General features: G+C 33.4%; 2 protein-coding genes and 1 long non-coding RNA gene across 5 annotated transcripts in view; 1 reads left to right on the forward strand and 2 right to left on the reverse strand.

Annotated features, from left to right (window-relative positions):
- The window catches only part of LOC111027373 (RNA-binding protein Musashi homolog 2), a 59,413-nt gene extending 46,098 nt beyond the window's left edge, over positions 1 to 13,315 (forward strand). For all 3 annotated transcript variants that reach the window (XM_022305740.1, XM_022305742.1, XM_022305741.1), the window contains 2 exons: positions 10,418 to 10,961; positions 11,061 to 13,315. In XM_022305740.1, coding sequence (XP_022161432.1) covers positions 10,418 to 10,961; positions 11,061 to 11,885 — 1,369 coding nt within the window. In that variant the 3' untranslated portion in view covers positions 11,886 to 13,315. The remainder of the gene's footprint in view (positions 1 to 10,417; positions 10,962 to 11,060) is intronic.
- Positions 9,496 to 10,365, reverse strand: LOC111027374. The gene is made up of 2 exons (XR_002603775.1): positions 10,160 to 10,365; positions 9,496 to 10,048 (listed from the first exon to the last, which is right to left on the reverse strand). It is a non-coding gene; the product is annotated as an uncharacterized LOC111027374 (long non-coding RNA).
- Positions 13,316 to 14,946: 1,631 nt separating the features above from the next.
- LOC111027329 overlaps positions 14,947 to 21,606 on the reverse strand; it is an 11,417-nt gene continuing 4,757 nt past the window's right edge. The window contains exon 4 of the mRNA XM_022305686.1: positions 14,947 to 15,476. Within this exon, the coding sequence (XP_022161378.1) occupies positions 15,415 to 15,476 (62 nt within the window). The 3' untranslated portion in view covers positions 14,947 to 15,414. The remainder of the gene's footprint in view (positions 15,477 to 21,606) is intronic.

Consider the following 21,606-nt stretch of genomic DNA (forward strand, 5'->3'; position numbering starts at 1 on the left):
TCGGCCGGCTGGGATGCCGACTATGTAACATATTATAATAATATGGTGTAAGTATAATACGCACGCCGCGAGCTGGTGTATACTAGCGATACGCAGTGTAATATCATAATCGTCTTTTGAACCGTGTTTTTGCGCCCACGATAAGTTCACCCGAGAAACTCGTGGAGGCGGTTGCACGTGTTTGTGTGTATGATGGTGTGCGTACGTAGGCTCAACCCTTTTGCATTTACCTATGTGCCATATTTACAGACAACTTTATTGCATCTCCACTTTTTATTTTTTTATCTATACCTACATACATTATATCCGTTCATAAGTATTAAGTGTATAATAGTAATGCACCATCGGAGGCTGCTCATCGCTGCATACGCTCCTGCAGTAGTACTTAATATATAACATTATATAATTTATAAGATGTGCACCCTAGGACAGCGGTTCGTGCCAGTCAAATTCGAAAAGGCACACTTAGACCGGTTGCATTCGGACAGCTGTAGATAGATCTGATTATTCCATTTTGATACTTGCGGTTATAAGTGTAGTACGTACTCTAATACATTTTTATTACGATTAGCCTTAAATTTTTAGTGTTCGGTCAATCAACTGGTTGAGTATTATATTACTGAAATATTAAAATATTTCCTATAATATTCATAATTTATTGTTTGTGAATGGTGGTTAATAATGTTTAAACGACAATTCATTTTCGTGGGCCGTTTATAACGGAAAATGTGCTTCTAAATATATTTGCTGCGCCTGACCTGAAACTACGCATGCCTATATAATATTATATAAGTTTATATTATTATAAGTGCATTACCGTAATTTTATTACTATGATATATATTTAAGTAGAATGTATATCGTATAGTATACTGCTACTGCTACCGCTGTCTGTATGCTACACATTGATAAAAGTCGTCTATGCACGCTATAAATTTGACCCTATAGATTTCGTGCCAGACGCGACGCGTCACGGGCATCGTGTATTGTTATAATAAAATAATTATTATCATTGTTGTTGTTTTTATTATTATGATTGTATGTTTTCCGTACTACGAATGTATAAGAACAATAAGTTGAGATTACGATGTCTGTGATTTTTTTTCATTCTACAAAACTTATGTATTAAAAACGAGAAAATTAACACCGCGCGGTTTTCTCTTTACCATTGTTTATTTTTATACTTGAATATCAGCAGTAATGTACGTACAATTATATCGTACTTGCTACTTATATATACATATATTATTGAAGTCGGTACTTCAGCAATGTCCATTTTTAATTATCAGTACCCAAACGGCCATATAGAATTTTTGCGTTTTATCAAGTGCGCTATAATACATATAATATCAGCATAATATATATTCCTCTTATCCTATTAACGTCTCTACTTTCCGAGAGTTTCCCGCTCTCGCTTCATCTAGATATGTGCCGGTAGATTAGGCGCAGCTTTAGTACCTATATATACTATCTGTAGTACGTATATACATTACTAATCGCACATCAGATAAATATTATAGTTGGAAAGCACTCGTCAGATTTAGGTCTAGTGCAAAGACTATAATATATTATTATGCATATCAAATCATGGTCACGCCCCGCCCGACTTTTGTGAATACGTTAATACTACTTTACTACATGTGCGCAGCAGTCGCGAAAGAAAAACTCCCAGGAGGCGCTAAAGCCAACCGATTATTTATGTATATTGGATTCTTGAGATTCTTCGATAAACCTAATATACAATAGACATACATAACATATTTGTTTACACATTATACCTGCGTTAAAATAATTTATTAGACTTAAAAAAAAAATTTCAAAAGTAAATCATCATTTGGTATATTTGTAACTTGTATGCCATACTCGTGTGCTCTTACATAAAAAGTGATACAGATATTATATTCAGACTATCCGTGTTATAAGTTTTCTTCGGTTTTAGATCCCTCCCACCGTGCATCCTATTTACACTATAGGTTTATTATGTTGAAGTTAAATCCTGATAAAAAATAAAAATATGTATTTAAATTGACAACAAAACCGCGGTTAAAATAATATGTTATTATAAATTATTATGTATGCTATTAAATAAATCGCCTCTATTCGTTTTGATCATATGCGCGAGTAATTCGATTGCCGTGCACTGTGTTTGCGCTTCGCGTTTTTCTGGTTAATCTTCACGGCTATATATGTGTTTCATAGACGTTTAAAACGCCGCAAATATAATTGAGTGTATTCCGCATAAAATCCACGCCAGTAGTCGTAATCCCCTCGCCGGCAGAACCGTTCGAATCCCCCCCTCCACCTATTCATGTCCGTTACCGCAGCCAAAAACAACGCAATAAGTTACTGTAATATAAATATATATATATTTACGTGAGTTCGTCGAAATCCTCTAAAATAAATCGAATCCGTTGTACCGCAATATCGCGGTATTTTTTGGCCGCTCTATTCGGATAAATAATTCTTAACGCGCCTACCGGGAATTTCGTATCAAAAAAAAAAAACAAAAAAAACGTAAATAGGATTTAAAGGCAATTTACTTAATGGGATGCCGAGGCCCTCGATATCATTTCGCAACTAAAAATAATAAATATTATCAATAAATAATTGAGCACAATGTAAAATGCGATTTTTATGTTGGCGGTAGCTGCAGTAATGCTGACCCCCCCCCCCCAGACCAACCGCGTTCGGTTTTTCCCGCCACAACGGCTTCTCTTCGCCAAACGCCAAAGAGGTTCGGTTCCGCGTGCGTCGGGTCCATCGCCGGCCGCCGTTGTCATCGTTGTCTTCAACAGTCCGTCGCTCTGCCGCCGCCGCCGCCGCCGCCACGATCTCCTCTTACGCAGTGCGCACCAACCGTTCGACGCCAATTGTCTAACGTCGATTTTGCCGTTTCCATTCGATAATTATTATTATCTCAACGTGATCGTCGTCGTATTAAATCGGTTGACCGCCAATCTCCCTAGAACTTGATTGATCATTCCGCCGTACGATGTTCGAGAAAATGTGAGTATCTTATAAACGATGTGATTATACCATGTTATAATGGCGTTAATCGCGGACAAATATCCTATGGTAATATTATTGCTGATTAATAATAATTACGAAAGTAGCGGTATCGCTTGACTTTTTTACGAAATTTGTGTTGTACCGGTTTTATCATTGTGTTTGGCTTCGCAGACGAAAAATAACAGTCTCACACCCTCGCCTAGGCGGTGTCATCCTCCCTCGTATATTATATTTGATGCTCGTTTTCGCCGTGTCTGTAAACACGGTCGCTGCGTCGTTCTCGGCACGTTTTCAATTAATGTAAAGTAGGTATATCATACGTTCATCCTATGTTCCGAGACTATAATAATATGGTTTAGGTGCGAAAAATCAGATTACATATAAAAATAACAACCGACTGTTTGAACAATTTGCAATTTGCGATTTCATCGGGCACTCTGTATAAATTATTATTTTTGCTATATACCTCGCGTTTTTTATGCCGTGCCTCGTGTGTAGGTATAATATGCACGCGTATTATAAACTTGCAAACATTCTATTATCGTCCATCAACAAGACGATTTTTCGTTTACTAGTTTTTATAGTGCTTTCGGGTCGTGTAATTACTGTTACAGCGTTAAAAAAAAGTCAATTCTATACCGACATTTAGGGGTAATAAACGATTACCTCGTATTTATAATACCTAAAATATTATGCACTTTCGAAATTTTATCTTGTGAATTGCTGTTCGGTACAACGCACGCGTGTAATTTGGTTAAATAACTCGAGCGATTAGTAAGCCGTGCGTGTTGGCAATTTTAAACGGCAAAGTACATAATATTGTTATTGTGGCCGTCGTCCCATACTACCCGGCATTAATTTTTATTCCAGCGATGACACAGCGTTCTACTATTATACCTGGTAGTGTAGGTAGCTAAGTTCTTTTCTTTATTTTGTACACGGCCGTTTCGTCTCATTTTACGACCATGGCGGCGGCGTGGTGTCGACGATGAGGCGCAATAAGAAGGGACGAAGTAAGAAAAAACCATAATAATGTACAATGCGTGTTATTGTAGGTTCTTCTTATCTGGGTTTTTCGTGTTATACCCGTTCCACAATTTATTGTGTACAACTGCAACAAAACAATATGTTTCGTCTTCGGTTTGTCCCGGTCGTCGGGGGACCTCCTCTGGAAATTAAAACCTTCATTTTACTCTTTGTTTTCTCCACGGTTTCTAGAACCGTCACCGACGCACGCGGCACGCACTCTAGCCTTTTTAATTCTCGGTGCGTGCAATAATATCCACTCGTACACGTCGTCTACAACTGTTGTTAGATATTATTATTATTATTATTATTATTATTATTACTATTACTATTACTATTACTACTACGCGAACAACACGCGATCCGAAGATTTTTGCCGATAGTAACTCCAATCGTCGTCGACGGGCTTTTACCGGGGACGACAGGATGGCTCAAAGCATTCATGACTACGTCAGCAGATATTTTTCACTTTGCCTTGTTTCATTCGCGTCTCTCCTCTTCAACGACGACGTTATATTTTCTCCTCAATGCCCGTTGTTCTAGAGTGCTGTGCCGCGCACACTTTTCTCGAACGGTTTTTTTCCACACCATTCCTGCTCTCTCGCGACCCGAATCCATACCGCCTTGGCATGTAGGAGGTTGGGGTGGAGCGCGTATTTCACACATAATAGTATAACTTCCACTCGACGTTTTTAATAAAATAAAAAAAGCACGGCCGAGTGTTTCAGAGAACAGAAAATCAATTTTTTTCCGCAGCTGTTTCTCCAATAAGTACTTACTTATACTACAAATATAGGTAAATTTTCACATTTCACGTATTACCATTAATTGTGTATGGTGGTGATATAATATTGATAAATTCGACAAAATGAAGAGTAAATATGCAAACTTCATCGCTTTGAGCTCCACCTACAACGCTCCATTCGCTCAACAATATTCACCCAACTCTTCCAAGACACGACGGACAAGGGTGGAAACGTGTACTCGATCACGACCGTCACTGCGGGAATCGGCACAGCACGCCGCCAATCAATTGGGGAGACATAGACGTGACTGTATAGCGTGGGTTGAGCGCGTGCCACTGAGTACCGACCGCGCTGTTCGCTACTGGACAGATTCCCCGAATTATTATTATTACGTATCTGCGGGTTGCTTTGGTTTTGGAAACGTCTGTGTGATTATTATATTCTTTCCGATGTGATTCGCGATGATATTAGGAGGTAGACGTGGATTATCCGCCAGAGGACTCTTTGAATCTTATCAATATTAATAATTGACCTATATTGTTTACGTATCGGGCGTTTTTTTTATATGTGACAGATCTCGAGTCCTGTAGTACGTTATTCAGCTCTGATTTTATATTTATATATTTCTGTGCGCTCTAAAGATAAGATAGACAAAGCTGTTGATAAAAACTAAAAACGATATTAATACCGGTACACTTTCACCATTGTATTTTAACAACGACTACAGATATAGCTTCTTATACCATAGGTTAGTGCTGGGGCGGCAAAGAAGTGATTTTTCTACCGAAACATCGGTTATTAGTTTATTACGCATCTTGTGCCTACATCGATTATTATGAATTTGATCGACGTGCGTAAGGAGTGTTGTAAGCAATATTCTATATCACTGTATGTAGGTATTAACTAGGGTTACATCAAAAGTATTATTTTTAAATGCTATATTTTAGTAAGCAAATATACAAATACTTTTGTTAAAAATAAATTATTCATGAAATAGAGTCTGCGTCACTTTTAACTCTTAACACTAATACTATATGCGTGGCCAAGTATTCCTGACGTCTGAAGGTTAAAAACCATTTTACTTTTTCAATTTAGCTCGAAAGGGATACTTCATAAATATAGTCTTAACTTTCATTATACACTTCTGTGGGGAAATATACACTTTCGCAGTCGTAGCTTTGGATTTCAGCATATCGTGATAAAATGTGTTTTTTATAGATGTTTTTTTTCTTCTGTTCATATAGTTATAATATACAGCCGTTAAATTAAACTTGATGGGTTCAAAAACATTTTATAAATATTACTACATCTTACAACAATGACAAAATTAAAACATTTTTCAAACACTGCCCTTTTAGAATATTAAAAAATTCTATTTTCTTTGCAACGCATTCAATTTTCATTTAAATTTCATTCCAGCTTTATACAACGAAAACACACATAAAATTTTATTTCTAATTATACATGCTAATGTGTGAAGAAGTTGAAGTAATTATAATTTATAGTAGTAACTATTATAATAAATATATTACCATAGGTATAAGTTTACTAAACTTAAATTTTAATTTTTAACAAATTAATATTTGAAATGTATTGAATTTTCCAGAAAGTATCAATTTTTTTCTGATTAAATAATTAAGAATAATTGATTAAAATATTCATGTTAATATTTAAATAAAATATAAATATAATTAAAATATTTCAAGACTTATTGCACTTTTGGGAACGTAGCAATTATTAAGAAATAATAATGACATTTTGTTGTTTTACGCTTAAAACCGAAACAATGCATTTTACTCAATATAGAAATATGATCGATCGTCGTATTTTGATTTAAAAAAAAAAAACAGTGACCAGCCTGAAACTAGTTCGTATATCTATCATTCTTCTCCTAGTAGTCAGTTTGCATTTTTTCTTCGATGTACCATCTTGAATACGGAATGCATCCGTCTCCTCCCCTCATAACACAATGTCAGCTCTGCATACTGAATAACATTTATTGATTTTAAAGTGTAAAATATAAAACGTTCAATTTTTGTTTTATCTTGGTCTCGTTTGATTTAAACGCAATCATTGACGTCTCGGGTTTGTTGGGACGTATCGAAGTATTAATAATTTTGAACTATATTTCCTTTTCGACGTCAAAATGCGTTTGCCATTTCCGTTTCTTTTTCTTGGTCAAAGTGTTTTTATTTTTATTTTGTTGTCGATTAAATTAAATTTTTTTCAGCCTTTATGAAAATGGTTGTATAGAATTTTTTTTCTATTCATTGCTCTACGTGACGAGTGACGACCACCAAGTTAATTGAAAAACTGTACCTACAGTTTGAACGTGACAAAAAGATAAGAAATAATTTTATATTATGTTTTATGTATCAACATGTATATAAAAATAATGACGGAATACGTTTTTATAAAACATGACTGGGGTGATAAACTTAAAAAAGTTTGAATGGTCTGGTCTGACGTGTCATCATGGAGTTATTGATTTTCTTAATACCCTCAAGTTGTATCATTGTAATCGTGATAATTAATTCGTGAAGCACAATAGTATACGACTATACTAGAGTCTATTAAGTTTAACATTGACTGCGACTGATGATTAATACGTTTTTGCTTTGTTGCAAAGTTGTGTATAGGTGCTTTGGCCAAGTTCCGAATAGACGGATGCTAGGGGAAGGGGGCATTTAAGTAATAAATATAATATATCAAAATGATTAATGTACAAAGAATGAGAGTGTCTAGTGTCTACAACTAAATGTTATCAATTTATGTTCTGCGTTTAAACGTGTAAAAAATATATAATAAACGATATCGTGTATCCGCCTGACCCATGTTGTAATAGCATCGTACAAGACATTTAAAAATAAAATCTCGCGTCACATGGTTATAAATACAATACAAACATAAACTCACTTACGTAAAATCATCAGGGTAATAATTGTTTTGTTTTCGTACATAGACTGTGCGAAAAATTAAGATATACCTATTGCCTATTGTAATGGGTCTGGTCCCATTGACAAATTTACTATTTAGTATGATTCATTGTTAAATTACATTTAAATCGTTTGCGTTCAATTTAATCTCCGTGCTCAATTTGACTTGCCAACGTTAATGGCTTTTAATTATTATTGTACTTTACTTCTACTTGTACGGTACCATAATATATATATATTATCGTTACGGTGTTATACTACTATACTCTATAAATATTATTACTGGCCATAAATAAGTTCAGATACATATTTTCATTACACCGTAATTCAACTTAGGCTAATTCATTACTTACACAGCACTCAGTAGGTTTACAGTTTTATACATTTTATTAGAACATTTAATTGGCCGACAAAACTCAAAGTGAATTATTGTGTGTATTTTATACTATATCGTGTCATAACTGAACACGTGATTCGACATCAATCCACGCTCCATAATGCCATATAAATATAAACTGTTAACATTTTATTTTCTATTATTTTATTGTTGGCGAATTAGGTATACACGAATAGTGTAAAGATATTAACTTTTATTTAATACTCCTTTTATTATTCTATAAAAAAGTATAAACGGCATAAAATAATTATAAAAACCTCGTTCAGAGAAATGAATTCGAACTAACATATTATTTATACACTAATACAAAATAGTCTTAATTATTATTATTGGCTATTGAAAAGTTTCAAACACATAATTTTTCATTCAATTCTAAATGCTCTATCTAAATAATAATATATATACTACCATAATCATTTTGAAAACTAATATTTAAGTTGTATAGGTACATTTTTCTTTACGTGGATTTGTTAAAAACGTTATTGTATACCTACATAATATTTAAAAAACATAGTTAATATTAAATCAATATATATGATCAATACTTCATGTTCTAAATATTAATTAGAATTTAAGATACATCTATATTACACTTAAATAATATGCGTACCTATTGTACCTACAATCGTTTAAGTATTTATTTGGTTATTTACACATTGACAAACTATAATACCATAGTTAACATATTCTATAATGTGTATTTGTGCTGTTAATATTTGAAGTCTCAGCATAGTTGTTACCTTTAATATCAATACAATTTACAAAACTTAATACTACCTTCTTTATAATATATTAATATACTTTAGAATATTACTTATTAATACTTTTACTATGAAAACACATACTACCAAGTAACGGTGCTTAATGATTTCTAATCCTTAAAATATAATACGTGATCGAATAAATCACAATAAAATTATTGTAACAAACAAGAAAAAGTTACAAGATTTGTTGTTGTTACATTCGGCTTGTAGTTTCAAAAATTTGAAAATAAATCATAATATTATATAATCATTATATCTTACATTCTTACAACAGTAGTACAGTACCTATCAATATTTAAAACTGTCTTGGCACAGACAAATGTATTGATACAATATATCTATACAAAAATAGTTAAATACTAAAAGATAAATAGGTAGGTAGGTACAATCACAATAATATTTTATATTCTGGCAACCTTACATTTTGTAAGTAATTAAACCCTTAGGAGTGCTTTGCCACCTCACCCCTTAAATTAAAGGAAAAAATAACTATAATTATATAATGTATTGTCATCATGACAATTTTATTTTTCTCACAAAACCTCATAAAAAAATAATATTATTTTTCAACAATTTATTATAAACCGAAAATAATCATGTTAAGGAAATGCATCATTGAATAGTAGTATAAGCTTTAATATTTAAAAACTTGGAAGCCCAAAATAGTCAATGAATGCTCGAGCGATTAACATTGAGACTAGGTGTTCCCAAAAATATTGTATAGTATCTTACACAAACTTAAACGTATCAATTTGTAAACGAAAATATGTTTGTATATTGAGTAGGCACAGTAAAACCATATTTTAATCCATATGTTTGTTTCTCGACGATTTCGATAAAAAAAAAATGAACAATTCAATTAAAAAAAAATTCCACTCGTTCTTACGAATATTACTAAATGTGATTCTTATTTCTTCTACTGAATTCCGTTGTTGCGATTTATGTTGTTCGTTGTCGTTGGTATGCATCATTGAGAGATGAATGTTGCTCGCGCGGACGACAGCTCCGAAAATGTCCCGCGACAGCAGTACGATTCAGATACTCACTACTGCTGTGACAGGACAATATCGGAGTGTTATCCATTAAACGTTGTTGACGTAAAAAGTACTTCATCGATGGCTGTCTCTCCTCGGCATGCCGCATTCGTATATTATTTGTAGTCTGCCAAACCCTGTGAAACACACATACGTGAAATGACATTGTTATATTAACGATTTTTAGCTGGTTTTTTTACTATACATATTATTATTTACGTATTAGAGCAAAGTTTGTGTAGACTTACCGTTTATGTTGTTGTTGTTGTTGTGACGTAGCTGTTGTTGGTAATGATTGTATGTCGCCGTAATATTGCTGTTTATTATCCGTACTTCTTGCGTTGATAATAAACTATACGATCACAACTATTCACCTGTAGACATACAAAAAAAAACCCCATTAATAATAATTATAAACGCAAAACGAAAAATTATATAATTCGCGCTCACGGCCTAACGTCATTACAATTTTTTTATATTTAACACAACATTTTTTTTCCATATAGTTTGGGAGTGGATCAAATGGCTACGTTGGCCGAACACGCGGCTGACTTCAGCGGCATGTTGGCCGCTAGTGGCATGGGCATGCCGCAGCCGATGACCGCCGCACCGGTGCCGCTCGCCTTGCACCCACACCACCAGTCGGTGCGCGGACCTCTGCCGGGTCTGGTAAAAATCGCTCAGCCTCAACCGACGGCGGTGTCGGCGGCCAACAAGTCGGGTTCGCCGCTGCAAAACGGCAACCAGTCGGCTCAAGACGTCGCGGCTGTGGTGGCCGCACAACAGCAACAGCAACAACAGCAACAGCAATTACAGCAACAGACCATCATCGGCGGCGGCAAGCAGAATGGCTCCGTGGTAGTCGAACAAATGGTTTCGGCGCCATCGCCCAGTGGCCGATCGACGCCTAACAGCAGTACCGAGGGTACGTCGGCCAAACTCTTTGTCGGTGGGCTCAGCTGGCAGACGTCGGCCGACAAGCTCAAACAGTATTTCGGCATGTTTGGTGATGTAACCAACGTGCTCATCATGAAGGACCCCATCACGCAGGTAAGAATTTTAAACTCGGAAAGCCTTTATTATATCATTATGTTTGTTCCACAAATAAAATGCAACGACTATATTGTATTTTTGATTTTTTTCTCGCAGAGGAGTCGTGGTTTTGGATTCATCACGTTTTCTGACGCAGAAACGGTAGAGAAGGTGTTAGCCGTGCCCATACACACGTTGGACGGCAAGAAGATCGACCCGAAGCACGCGACACCTAAGAATCGTCCGAAGGCTGGTAGTAAGACCAAGAAGATATTCGTAGGTGGTGTCAGCCAGGACACCACCGCTGACGAGGTAAAAGCGTACTTCAGCCAGTTCGGCAAGGTGGAGGAAACAGTGATGCTGATGGACCAGCACACTAAGCGTCACCGTGGCTTCGGGTTCGTCACGTTCGAGAATGATGACATAGTGGACACGATATGCGAGATCCACTTCCACACGATCAAGAATAAGAAGGTGGAATGCAAGAAGGCGCAGCCCAAGGAACTGGTTCAGCCAGCGGCCGCGGCCGCCGCAGGCCTGTTGTTGGGTAAGCGCCCTGTGTTGGTCGGTGGACCGCTGGGCGTCCGTGTGGCGGCTGCCCCGGTGTCACAGGCGAGCCACCAACTGGCAGCAGTGCAACAAGCTCAGGCACAGGCCCAGGCACAGGCTCAAGCCGCCGCGGCCGCGGTGGCCGCTCACAACTACAACAAGTTGTTCGCCACGTACCCAGGACTGGCCAGCTACCGTTACGCCCCGTATCCAGTGCCGGTGTCCGCAGCCGCGGCCCCGCAGCCAGCAGCCGCAGCCCCACAGCCGGTGCCACAAGCTGCCGCGGCCACGCAGGCTGCATATCCGGCCTACAGCCTGTCCGGCATCGACATGAGTGGCTTCCAAGGCATCGACTGGTCGTCCATGTATGGCATGGGCGGCATGTACGTTTAGGCCCATTTCAACCCTTATTGCGCGCGTCCTGTGCTGTTTGTATGTTGTGTGTTGGTCAGGTCAATTTTTTTTCGCGTAAATGAGAAAACCGAACAAAAAATAAAACGAAAAACATTCTCTTGTTGCTCAGATACATTCTATCATTGAAATTATTTTTTTAATATTCAACCAAAAAAATCTAAAAAAAAATCCCAACAAAACCCTATCTAAACCCTCCTCATCCCCACCCATGCCCAACCGCGTTTCATTATCTTTTTTGTTTTTTTTTATTCAAAATCGACGAGGCTGACAGCCAGATCTTCGGAGATCAATCCGCGCGTGTGCCATACCACTGCCTCATTGTCGTGAGTTATTTTTTCATCGGATTAAACTAACGATTTCTAGTCAGTTATCATTAATATTAATTAATTATTATTTTTTTTTTTTTTATGTATTATTATTATTACTATCAATAATTATTATTAATTTTTAATATTTCTCAACTTTCTAATAGTAGTGTGGTTAGTGTCTAAATAACGTGTAATTAATTAGTTAATGTATTATTTTGCTCTTTAATAAAAAAATTCCAATGATCAGTAGAGAAAATACATTCCATTAAGGACCAAAGCTCACAAGCATACATCATGACAATTTTTTTTAAATACCATTTCATAAATTATATTCTCTTTTCTCTCTATATTTCATTCTCTCTCTCTCACACTCTATATATCTCTCTCTCTCTCTCTTTATGCATGTATACGTGTATTTAAATTTTGTATATATGTGTATACATGCATATACATGATAATTATAAATCTTTCGCTTCTTATATCAAACGCTTCTTTAAAATCAGATTTACTAACTCGCTATAGTATAGTAGTTTAACTTAGAGAGAAAACATAAAGTACGAAAATGTATAACAAAAAACAATAATTCTTATGACATGTATATATTTTTTTGTTTATTTTCTCACTACTTATTGTATACTTAAATCAGTAGAAAACAAGACATTGGAGTTGTTCAACAATTTAATTTTAGCTGTCCGCCTTAGTGATCAATCGTACATTGTTTTTTTTGTTTTTTTTTTTATTGTCTAAGTAATGAAAATCTCACGAGTTCAATATTTAGTTAGACACTAAAAGAGTTAAAACATATAATATTATCTACTATGAATATAATAATTTAATTTTTCAGCGCGTTTTAGTTTTTAGTTTGTTAGAATTAAACAAGTAAAAGTTACGAAAAGCACTGATTCGACTGGACAATACTAATTAGAACATTATTATATGTATGTAAAGCAATAATACTTAAAAGGTTATTGATCTCTTTGTTTATTTATATATATTTTTTTTTAAATCTTTTTTAGTATAGTTTTACTCTAGTGGTAAGCCCTCTATTTTTGTAATATTTTGAGAGTTAATAAAAAGGAAGACAAAGCAATTATACGAAGAGGGTTAGCGATGCTTTTACATACTCCGGTTTTGTGTCGTATCCTAGACCTAGACTTTTTAGTACATTTAAACCTATTCTAGGTGTATATTTTTTAATGTCGAAGTCATTTAGACTTGGTGTGTATTTTAACAGTATTTTTTAGTTTAGTACTTTTTTTTGTAGAGTAATATTATTAACTACTATTTATTATTAAAAAAAAATATATAGCTGTAAGAAGTATTTAAGTGTACACTTTTTGACATTTTTTTTTTTATTATTATTATTATTATTATTATTATTATCAATTTATTTAGTTTCTGTGTAGATGTTCTCTACTATATATTCGTGTGTAGTCCTACGTATAGATGAAATTATTATTATTATTATTATCAATTTATTTAGTTTCTGTGTAGATGTTCTCTACTATATATTCGTGTGTAGTCCTACGTATAGATGAAAAATCGTAAAAAAAATTATTAACAGTAGTATTAGATACCTCTATATACGTGGATCCTTCGTTTCTTTTATTATTTACAATTATTATCATTATTATTATTATTATTTTTTATTAACAATTTAGTTCTTTACGCACTCTAGTAGTTAAATGTTTAAAAATGCTGTGTTGTTTACATTATAAAACGGAAATAAATAAAAGTAGTATTTGTCAGTAGAAAATCCGACCGATCCGCTTTTGGTTATTTAATTTAAAAGTTTTCAGTTTAATTTTTGAGTTGTTTTTTTTTTCTAGATCATTATTATTTAATCCATATATATATATATATATACACATACATATATTTGTATACATATTTATGTATATATACATATATATTTGAGAAAAAGAAATAATCATGTGTGAAAAGAAAAACAATCTTATATTGTCATCCTAACACCACACTACCGTAATGTTGTTATAATATAAATATCTTTATATATATATATACTATTACCTAAATACTAATACAGTACTATACATACATAATATAATAATATATTGCATGAGTACGACCGCGCGAGTGATATGTAGGTGATATCACCGCGTATGGTCCGTCCGCGTTCCGCAGGGGTGAGGCTCATCTCTCTCCCTCTCCCCTCACCCTTTCCTCATTCCAGCATCAATCGAGTATGTGTGGTTATGTGTGCGTGTCACACACCACATGCATATTCAATTATTTTATTATATAGAAGTCGTCTGTACACGGACTATATATAATAATATTATTATTTAGACAGTAGAGTGATATATTACTATCATTATTAACCCTAACCGTTGTTGTTGCTGTTGTTATTATTGTTGTTGTTGTTGTTGTTGTTTGAAGTAGTTAAAAATATTACTAACCCATTAGAAGAATACAGTATACATATATACACCTAACATACATATTTATATATATATATTATAGTATAATACGTAAACAACTGCTGAGTATGGACTCATACATATCTGAGTCGTAATAATAATAGTACAATTACGTGCCGCTGAAATTAACCCCGACATACGTACATATTATATTGATACGCAGTCGTATTATTGTTGTTATTATTGCCAACAGTACAATACGCAATAATATCATGTGCAGTTGCATATTATTGCACTGTATTATAATATGTAATATGCTGCTAGCAGACGAAAAAAAAAATGAAAACGACATTTTGGTTTGACAGAACGTGTTGAACGAAATAGTTTAATTTTTTTCACGTATACAATATTATCATCATTTAATAATTGTTATTTAATAATACACATTTGTATACCTCTGCCTATTTTCGACAGTATCGCTCGGGTATACAACCGACGAGAACGGCAAAAAAAAATATATACTTATGACAATATAATATAATACAAAACAATATTATATTTAAGTACTTTTTCGGCTGGTGCGATATTAGAATTTTTTTTTAAATTTGTTTTTGTTTTTACTCACTATATATATAACTGTTGAGTTTGTGGTAACGGGTTGTGGTGTGGCGTAGAAAATAATGTACCGTTGTTTCGTCGCCTTGTATTTTATGTGGCCCGTGTATTATCGCACGACTTCAAGCATTAGCAATGATACAACAATAACGATTTGTAATATTTTATTATTACTAATCGTTGTTATTTGTATTAGTATTACTATTATTCCGTGTGGAACACACGACTGGCGGTGTCTGGAGACATGACATCGGCGGCCGTTTCACCTGTAGAAAAGAAAATAATATTAACAACGTTTGCAGTACATAAAATACATTATATTATTATTATTATTATTATTATTATTATCATTAGTCGGCGCTTTGTGTAGACTCGTATCACAATAATAAAATCTATATCAGCTACGCATAACATAATATTAGAAGCGTATTACTGCGAATTTGGCGGAAAATGAAATGGAAAAAATTAGTGACCGATTGTTATATGGGTGTGTGTACGATTTTGTGTTTAGTTCTACGACGACAACGACGAAGACAACTTCGACCGCGACAGCTGCCGACTTCGGTCTCCCGCGACATATATTATCTTATAACCATATACCGTGCCATAGGTAAGTATGGTATATACATTTTTTTTTCTTACAGACAACAGGACCGGACAGCGTACCGCCGTAGTATCGTTTAAGGCGAGGTATATAATATAACGATCGTCTTTGAAACCGATGAGAACTTAACCACTGTCCAACAGATCCTTTGGCGAAGCGGTGTATCGCTTGTATATACTATAAAAAAAAAGTGAAAAGTGACGAGCACTATAAATCAAAAAAATTGATAGTAGAATTGTTCTTTTTTTCAAACCCGGCCTAACATAATATATTACTATATATTATACTTCTACTATCCGTAGCTCGTTAAAAAATCGTAGTTGATGCCGATTGCATGTTTTTCCACCGTTGTTGGAAGTAGTATCTACGTAGACATGACATATACATATTATATCTATATAATACTAACACCAAATTAATAATTATTTATGTTAATATAGTCTAACAACGGGACTTGTATCTATACATTTATATATTAGGTACATTTAGTTCTGTGCTAGTTTATTTTCACATACTTTTCTGTGCGCTTTAGTATTATGAATTTTATTCAATTTCACTCGTGTATACTGTAATATTACGGAGAAAAATCGAAATTCACGTCCTTTCCCTATATATCTGAGAAAAAAAATGAATAAAATGATGTTATATTATATTATATTATTATTATATTATTATTATTATTATTATTATTATTATTATTATATATTGCTCAAATAGTTTAGCGTGTAATTAATTAATATTTAGGTGTATCAATTTTTTTTATACATTATATATTCATACAAAAAAATATATATATATTTATGTATAAACACTTAGTATTTAAACGCCAAACTAGTGGCATAGCGTACAAAAACCTATTTAGTTAAACATATTAATTTATTATATTTACGTACCTAATATATATATATATTTATATATAATGTAATGGACGGAAGTAATATTTTAGACATTTTTTTCTCGTTCATCGTGTATTTTTTTTATAGCGATTTTAAAAATTAGGCATATTTATAATACGTATAATATATATAATATATACATTTATATATATATCGTTCACGGGAATAATACGAATTGTAAGATATTTACGTACTTATATATATATTATACATATTATAATATATATATAACATTTTTTTTACTATTATTATTATTATTATTATTAATACGATCTTTGAAATATGTAAAATTTGTGATATTTGAACCTTGTACTAGTCGTTTTTTGATCTAGTCTTATTTTTAATCAGTATATATATTTTACTAATTATTTACGGATTTAATTAATATATCAGATGTCGTGACATATTATTTAAACTTAATATTCGTCTTTGTAAGTCTTCCTTTGTAATAATAAATTAATACGAAACATCATTAGTGAGTATACGAGTAGCACCTAAACCATGACTGTCTAACAATGTAAATCGATATGTTATTTTTTATATAACAAGATATATTTAGACGTGTATTTAATCGATATAACGTGTGTAAATTTTGTACAACAATTTTTTTAGGCTAGGTCTAGTCATGTTTGGTTAGTCGCCTAGAATCAATAAATATATATATAATATATATATATATATATTCGTATTTGTGGTTAGCTTAGGCGTAGATGATGTGATTAGAGGTTGTATTTATTATTATTATTATTATTACTATTTTTTTTCTGTTAGTTCGAAAAAGTTACTTTAAAATACATTTTTTACCCCATACAAAATACATAAATGTGGTTTTTTTATTGCAATCATAATATTGTGTGGTACTTCATACCTTATTTTAGATCATTAGTTAACACTTCAATCAACGTACCTAGATATATATTGATAACAACGCTATAATATCTGTTAGCGTTCTTAAATCATATTATATTTTATCTATATGATAATAATCATCATTGAACTACTAATATAGGTTTTGTTTATATGATGATCTGTACAGTGTACCTGCTTAAACATATTTTTGTAATATCCAACAACGAATTCATAAATTATATGAATGGTAAGTTCAAGTTCATTTGCTGAATTTGTTTCTCCTTGCAGACCAACATAACTAATAACATCAAACAATTTGGGGCTGTCATACTCGTGTAAATAATGTAAAATAAATTGTATAACAGAATGATATATTTTATTCCAGAAGATTTCAATCGACGATAAAACAGTTTATTTGATTATATAATTGTTAACTATATAATACTATTGCTGTTATAACTAAATGTTTTCTATTGTACGTTGTTGTTGCTTGTGCATTTCTTTTTATGAATTTTTCAGGGACCTTGTATGCATAATAGTCGCCGCTGAATCCAAAGAAACGAAGAAACCGTCCTCTTACTACTTTTGATGTGTCATATTTTTAAATAAATGAATTATTTAAAATACTAACTATTATAATATTAAAATGTGTTTCACTCTCTTTATACTTTAATAATTGACTCTGCGAAAGTTAAAAATGCTTAATGTTATACATTATATCAAATTGAAAATCCTAAAGTCTGTAATATTATTACTAATAAGGCAACTTAAGAAAAGATGAAACGAAACATTTTGAGTCAACTGAAATCTCAATTATGTCATCAACGAAGATGTGTACTTACTACCTAATATGCTTACTTAGTGAACTGAGATACCATGCAGTCGATTAAACAATTTACTACAAACGTTTGTCGTCTTAGGCATAAATAATCTCTTTATCGTCACAGGTGGGTACTTAAAAGTTCAAACAAACTGAAAATTATATTTTACATAGACAACAAACCAAATCAATCTGATGATGAACTTATGTCAAAAGTCATAAAATATGATATTAATGTGAATAAACCCGGGCAGCTTCGTTTATTTTGAGAGTTGCTACTGAGTATATTTTTTGTCAACATTATGACAAGTTCGGTTGGGTAGATCACGTAATAGAAAACTACCCACTAATTGCTCAAGAACTTAATTGAAATTGTATCTGTTCATAATGAGATTAAAATGTATGAATTAAAAATATGAATTACTTCATGGTAGGTAGGCAGGTACTGAAAACATAATACATATTTAAACCGTAAGTTTGACGATGTTTAAATAGAGTCATATAGGTATTATTTTTAAGTACAAATAATTCTGAATTGCAGATACATATAACCCCTAGACCTACCTATAATATTCGTTTTTATTAGTTAACTTTCGACATGCCATCCAGTCATTTGCGATTTTGAACGAAATTCCCAAAACGATAATATTATTCTTTATAGTCAATGTTTCTCTTTAAGAAAGACCGAATTAACTACAATGTAGATAGTTACTACTTCATACCTAAAATACAAGTTTACAACCAATTTTAAAAATATTAATTAAATTCGAATGTTGATGTCTTGGCTAAAAAAAAAACCAAAAGGTATTTCCCGGTGGTATATATAGATAATAACTATTTCTATCTAGGAACCTTAAAATGTTGGTCACACGCAATGCGTCCAAAATTTGTTGAAACTTAAACGTTCTACACTTATTACGAGGTCAAGTACTCAAGTCATAGTTACTCGGAGATATTGATGATTTTACGAAAAAAATTCATAATTAACCTATAAAATACTACCATTATGTACGTATCTACTCTAAACTAGATATCTGTATAGGAGGTATCGCGTGTATCGTTTCTGGAAACCCGCAAAATAATTGTTTTCGACTAAACGATTTATTAAATTATTATAGGTAGGTTACTTTACTGTCTAAAATAAAATGTTTATTTTCGTAAACAGCATTAAATGAAACAACACTTGAGTAAAAGTGTATAACGATTACTATTCCCTTTAAATTGCGATTTACGACTGAAGCATCTTTTTTAAAATAACTTCCATTACAGGCTAAGAATTCGAAATGTGCCTACCAAATAACAAAGTTCACAAAAGAACAAACTATATAAACTGTAGAGACTATTGATAGTTGTTCGTTCGCCGTTGAATCTGTCATCATTATTTAAGACAAAAATGAACAATATATTTCTATTTGAATAATATAAATATTTAATGAGGTTTTATTATGTACCTAACATTTCAGTACACATTGAAGTGACTGTAGATAGCGAGACTTAAAAGTGTACATATAAATAGTACATGTCACAAGTGTAGATACAACGTTGAAAATGCACAATTAAACCGTGTTTGTGTAAGTCTACGTGATAAATGAGAAGGTTAATGACAAAACATTATGCTTAATGTATATGGTGCAGAAATTTAATTGGCATCGGTACCTACGTCTGCCTGTCTATACGAATGCATAAAATAAAGGTATGGTGAGAAATAACATAGTGCGTGCCTATATAGTGCTCAACGGTTATTCATGGCATAAAAAAAATCACAGACCTTTTTAACTATAGAGTCAAAAAGAAAGTTAGGAAATTCACCCTCTATTCGGTCTTTAATAGTTTGCTATGACTTGAATATCATAAGAGACGCCTGTACCAGAATCTAGGCTTTCGAAATTCTCCAAAATTCTCCAACACTATTGCCCACACCTGTTTCGATTGCCCTGCGATATACCTACCTAAGTAAAAATTGCTAAACTGTTTGCCAACTGTCAGCTATATATAATAATATACAGGTACTAACATCTGTACGTATCTGAAACTGCCAGTACTGCACTATATTATATTATATCTTCTACATCAATTCAGCGTACAAACACAGCCTGGCCTCGGGTTTTGAGAAGGTACCTCGTACCTGCGGGAAAACATAGTAGGGTGAAAATAAAAATACGAATTTGAACAGCCCCTGTGCACGCGATCTCCGATGGTGCCTGCTACTGCGTCCTGTGCGGTGGCATTGACCCAAACTACAATAACGGACATAAGCCGCCGAATTTGAGTGTACTGCATAGGTAACACATTATATTATATTAAAGAATATTATAAACATTTTATCATTATAACAACGGTGTGTCGGTTACTCGGTTATTGATGTACATTGTACAGATACCGATCACTTGGTTTGGAAACTGTATTCAATTGCATATTTGATCAATTCGCTTAAATTTCATATTTTGGCCATTGTAAGAAGATTGATTTTTATTGAGATTTAGTATGGAACATAACTTTAAGCTTTTGGTTGGTGTCTACCTACAGGCTACAATGCATAGTGCAAAAACTAGTCTTAATTAAAACTCAAATTACGTTATCATAAGAAACATAAATCAAAATAAAATCCTAAACCCAGCAGGTACCTTTAATAATATAATATTATTTATTTGGAAACTTTAATACTATTTATTAGGTTTTGACGTTTTCGCGAATCCATGTGGATTGATGCCTACTTATTCCTTTAGGGTAGGTAATTATAATTAACAATATATTAATTAATGGTGTCGCGAAATCAAGAATATGATGTTGCCTAAGCAGTGTCATTCAAAAAAATCCTATGTATAGCTGCAGTAATATAAACGTAAATATATTTGAATACCAATAACCGTCCTACCAAAATGCGACAGCCGTGTGACCACAATCGAACTTTGCAGGATTATGTTTACGGAGTGCACTCTAATCGTGGCCAGCGATAGGGGTTGTACGCGGTTGCACAAGGTATGCCATAGTGTATTATGCATTATCGCACAGTGCGCGCGCGCAAGCGTCTCCGACGGTCGTCACGACAACGCCGCCGGTAACTCTGTTCGCACGGTCCCTATCCGTCGCTTCAAATGGATTTCCCGTCGGCGTAACGCCATCAAATACCCACACGAACACTTATAGATGTATACATATATATATATATGTGTATACGGCCAGATGTCTCCTAGACGGAGATCAACGTCACCCCCCCCCCCCCCCCC

The sequence above is a fragment of the Myzus persicae genome, unplaced genomic scaffold, assembly GCF_001856785.1.
Source record: "Myzus persicae strain clone G006 unplaced genomic scaffold, MPER_G0061.0, whole genome shotgun sequence".
Taxonomy (NCBI): Eukaryota; Metazoa; Arthropoda; class Insecta; order Hemiptera; family Aphididae; genus Myzus; species Myzus persicae.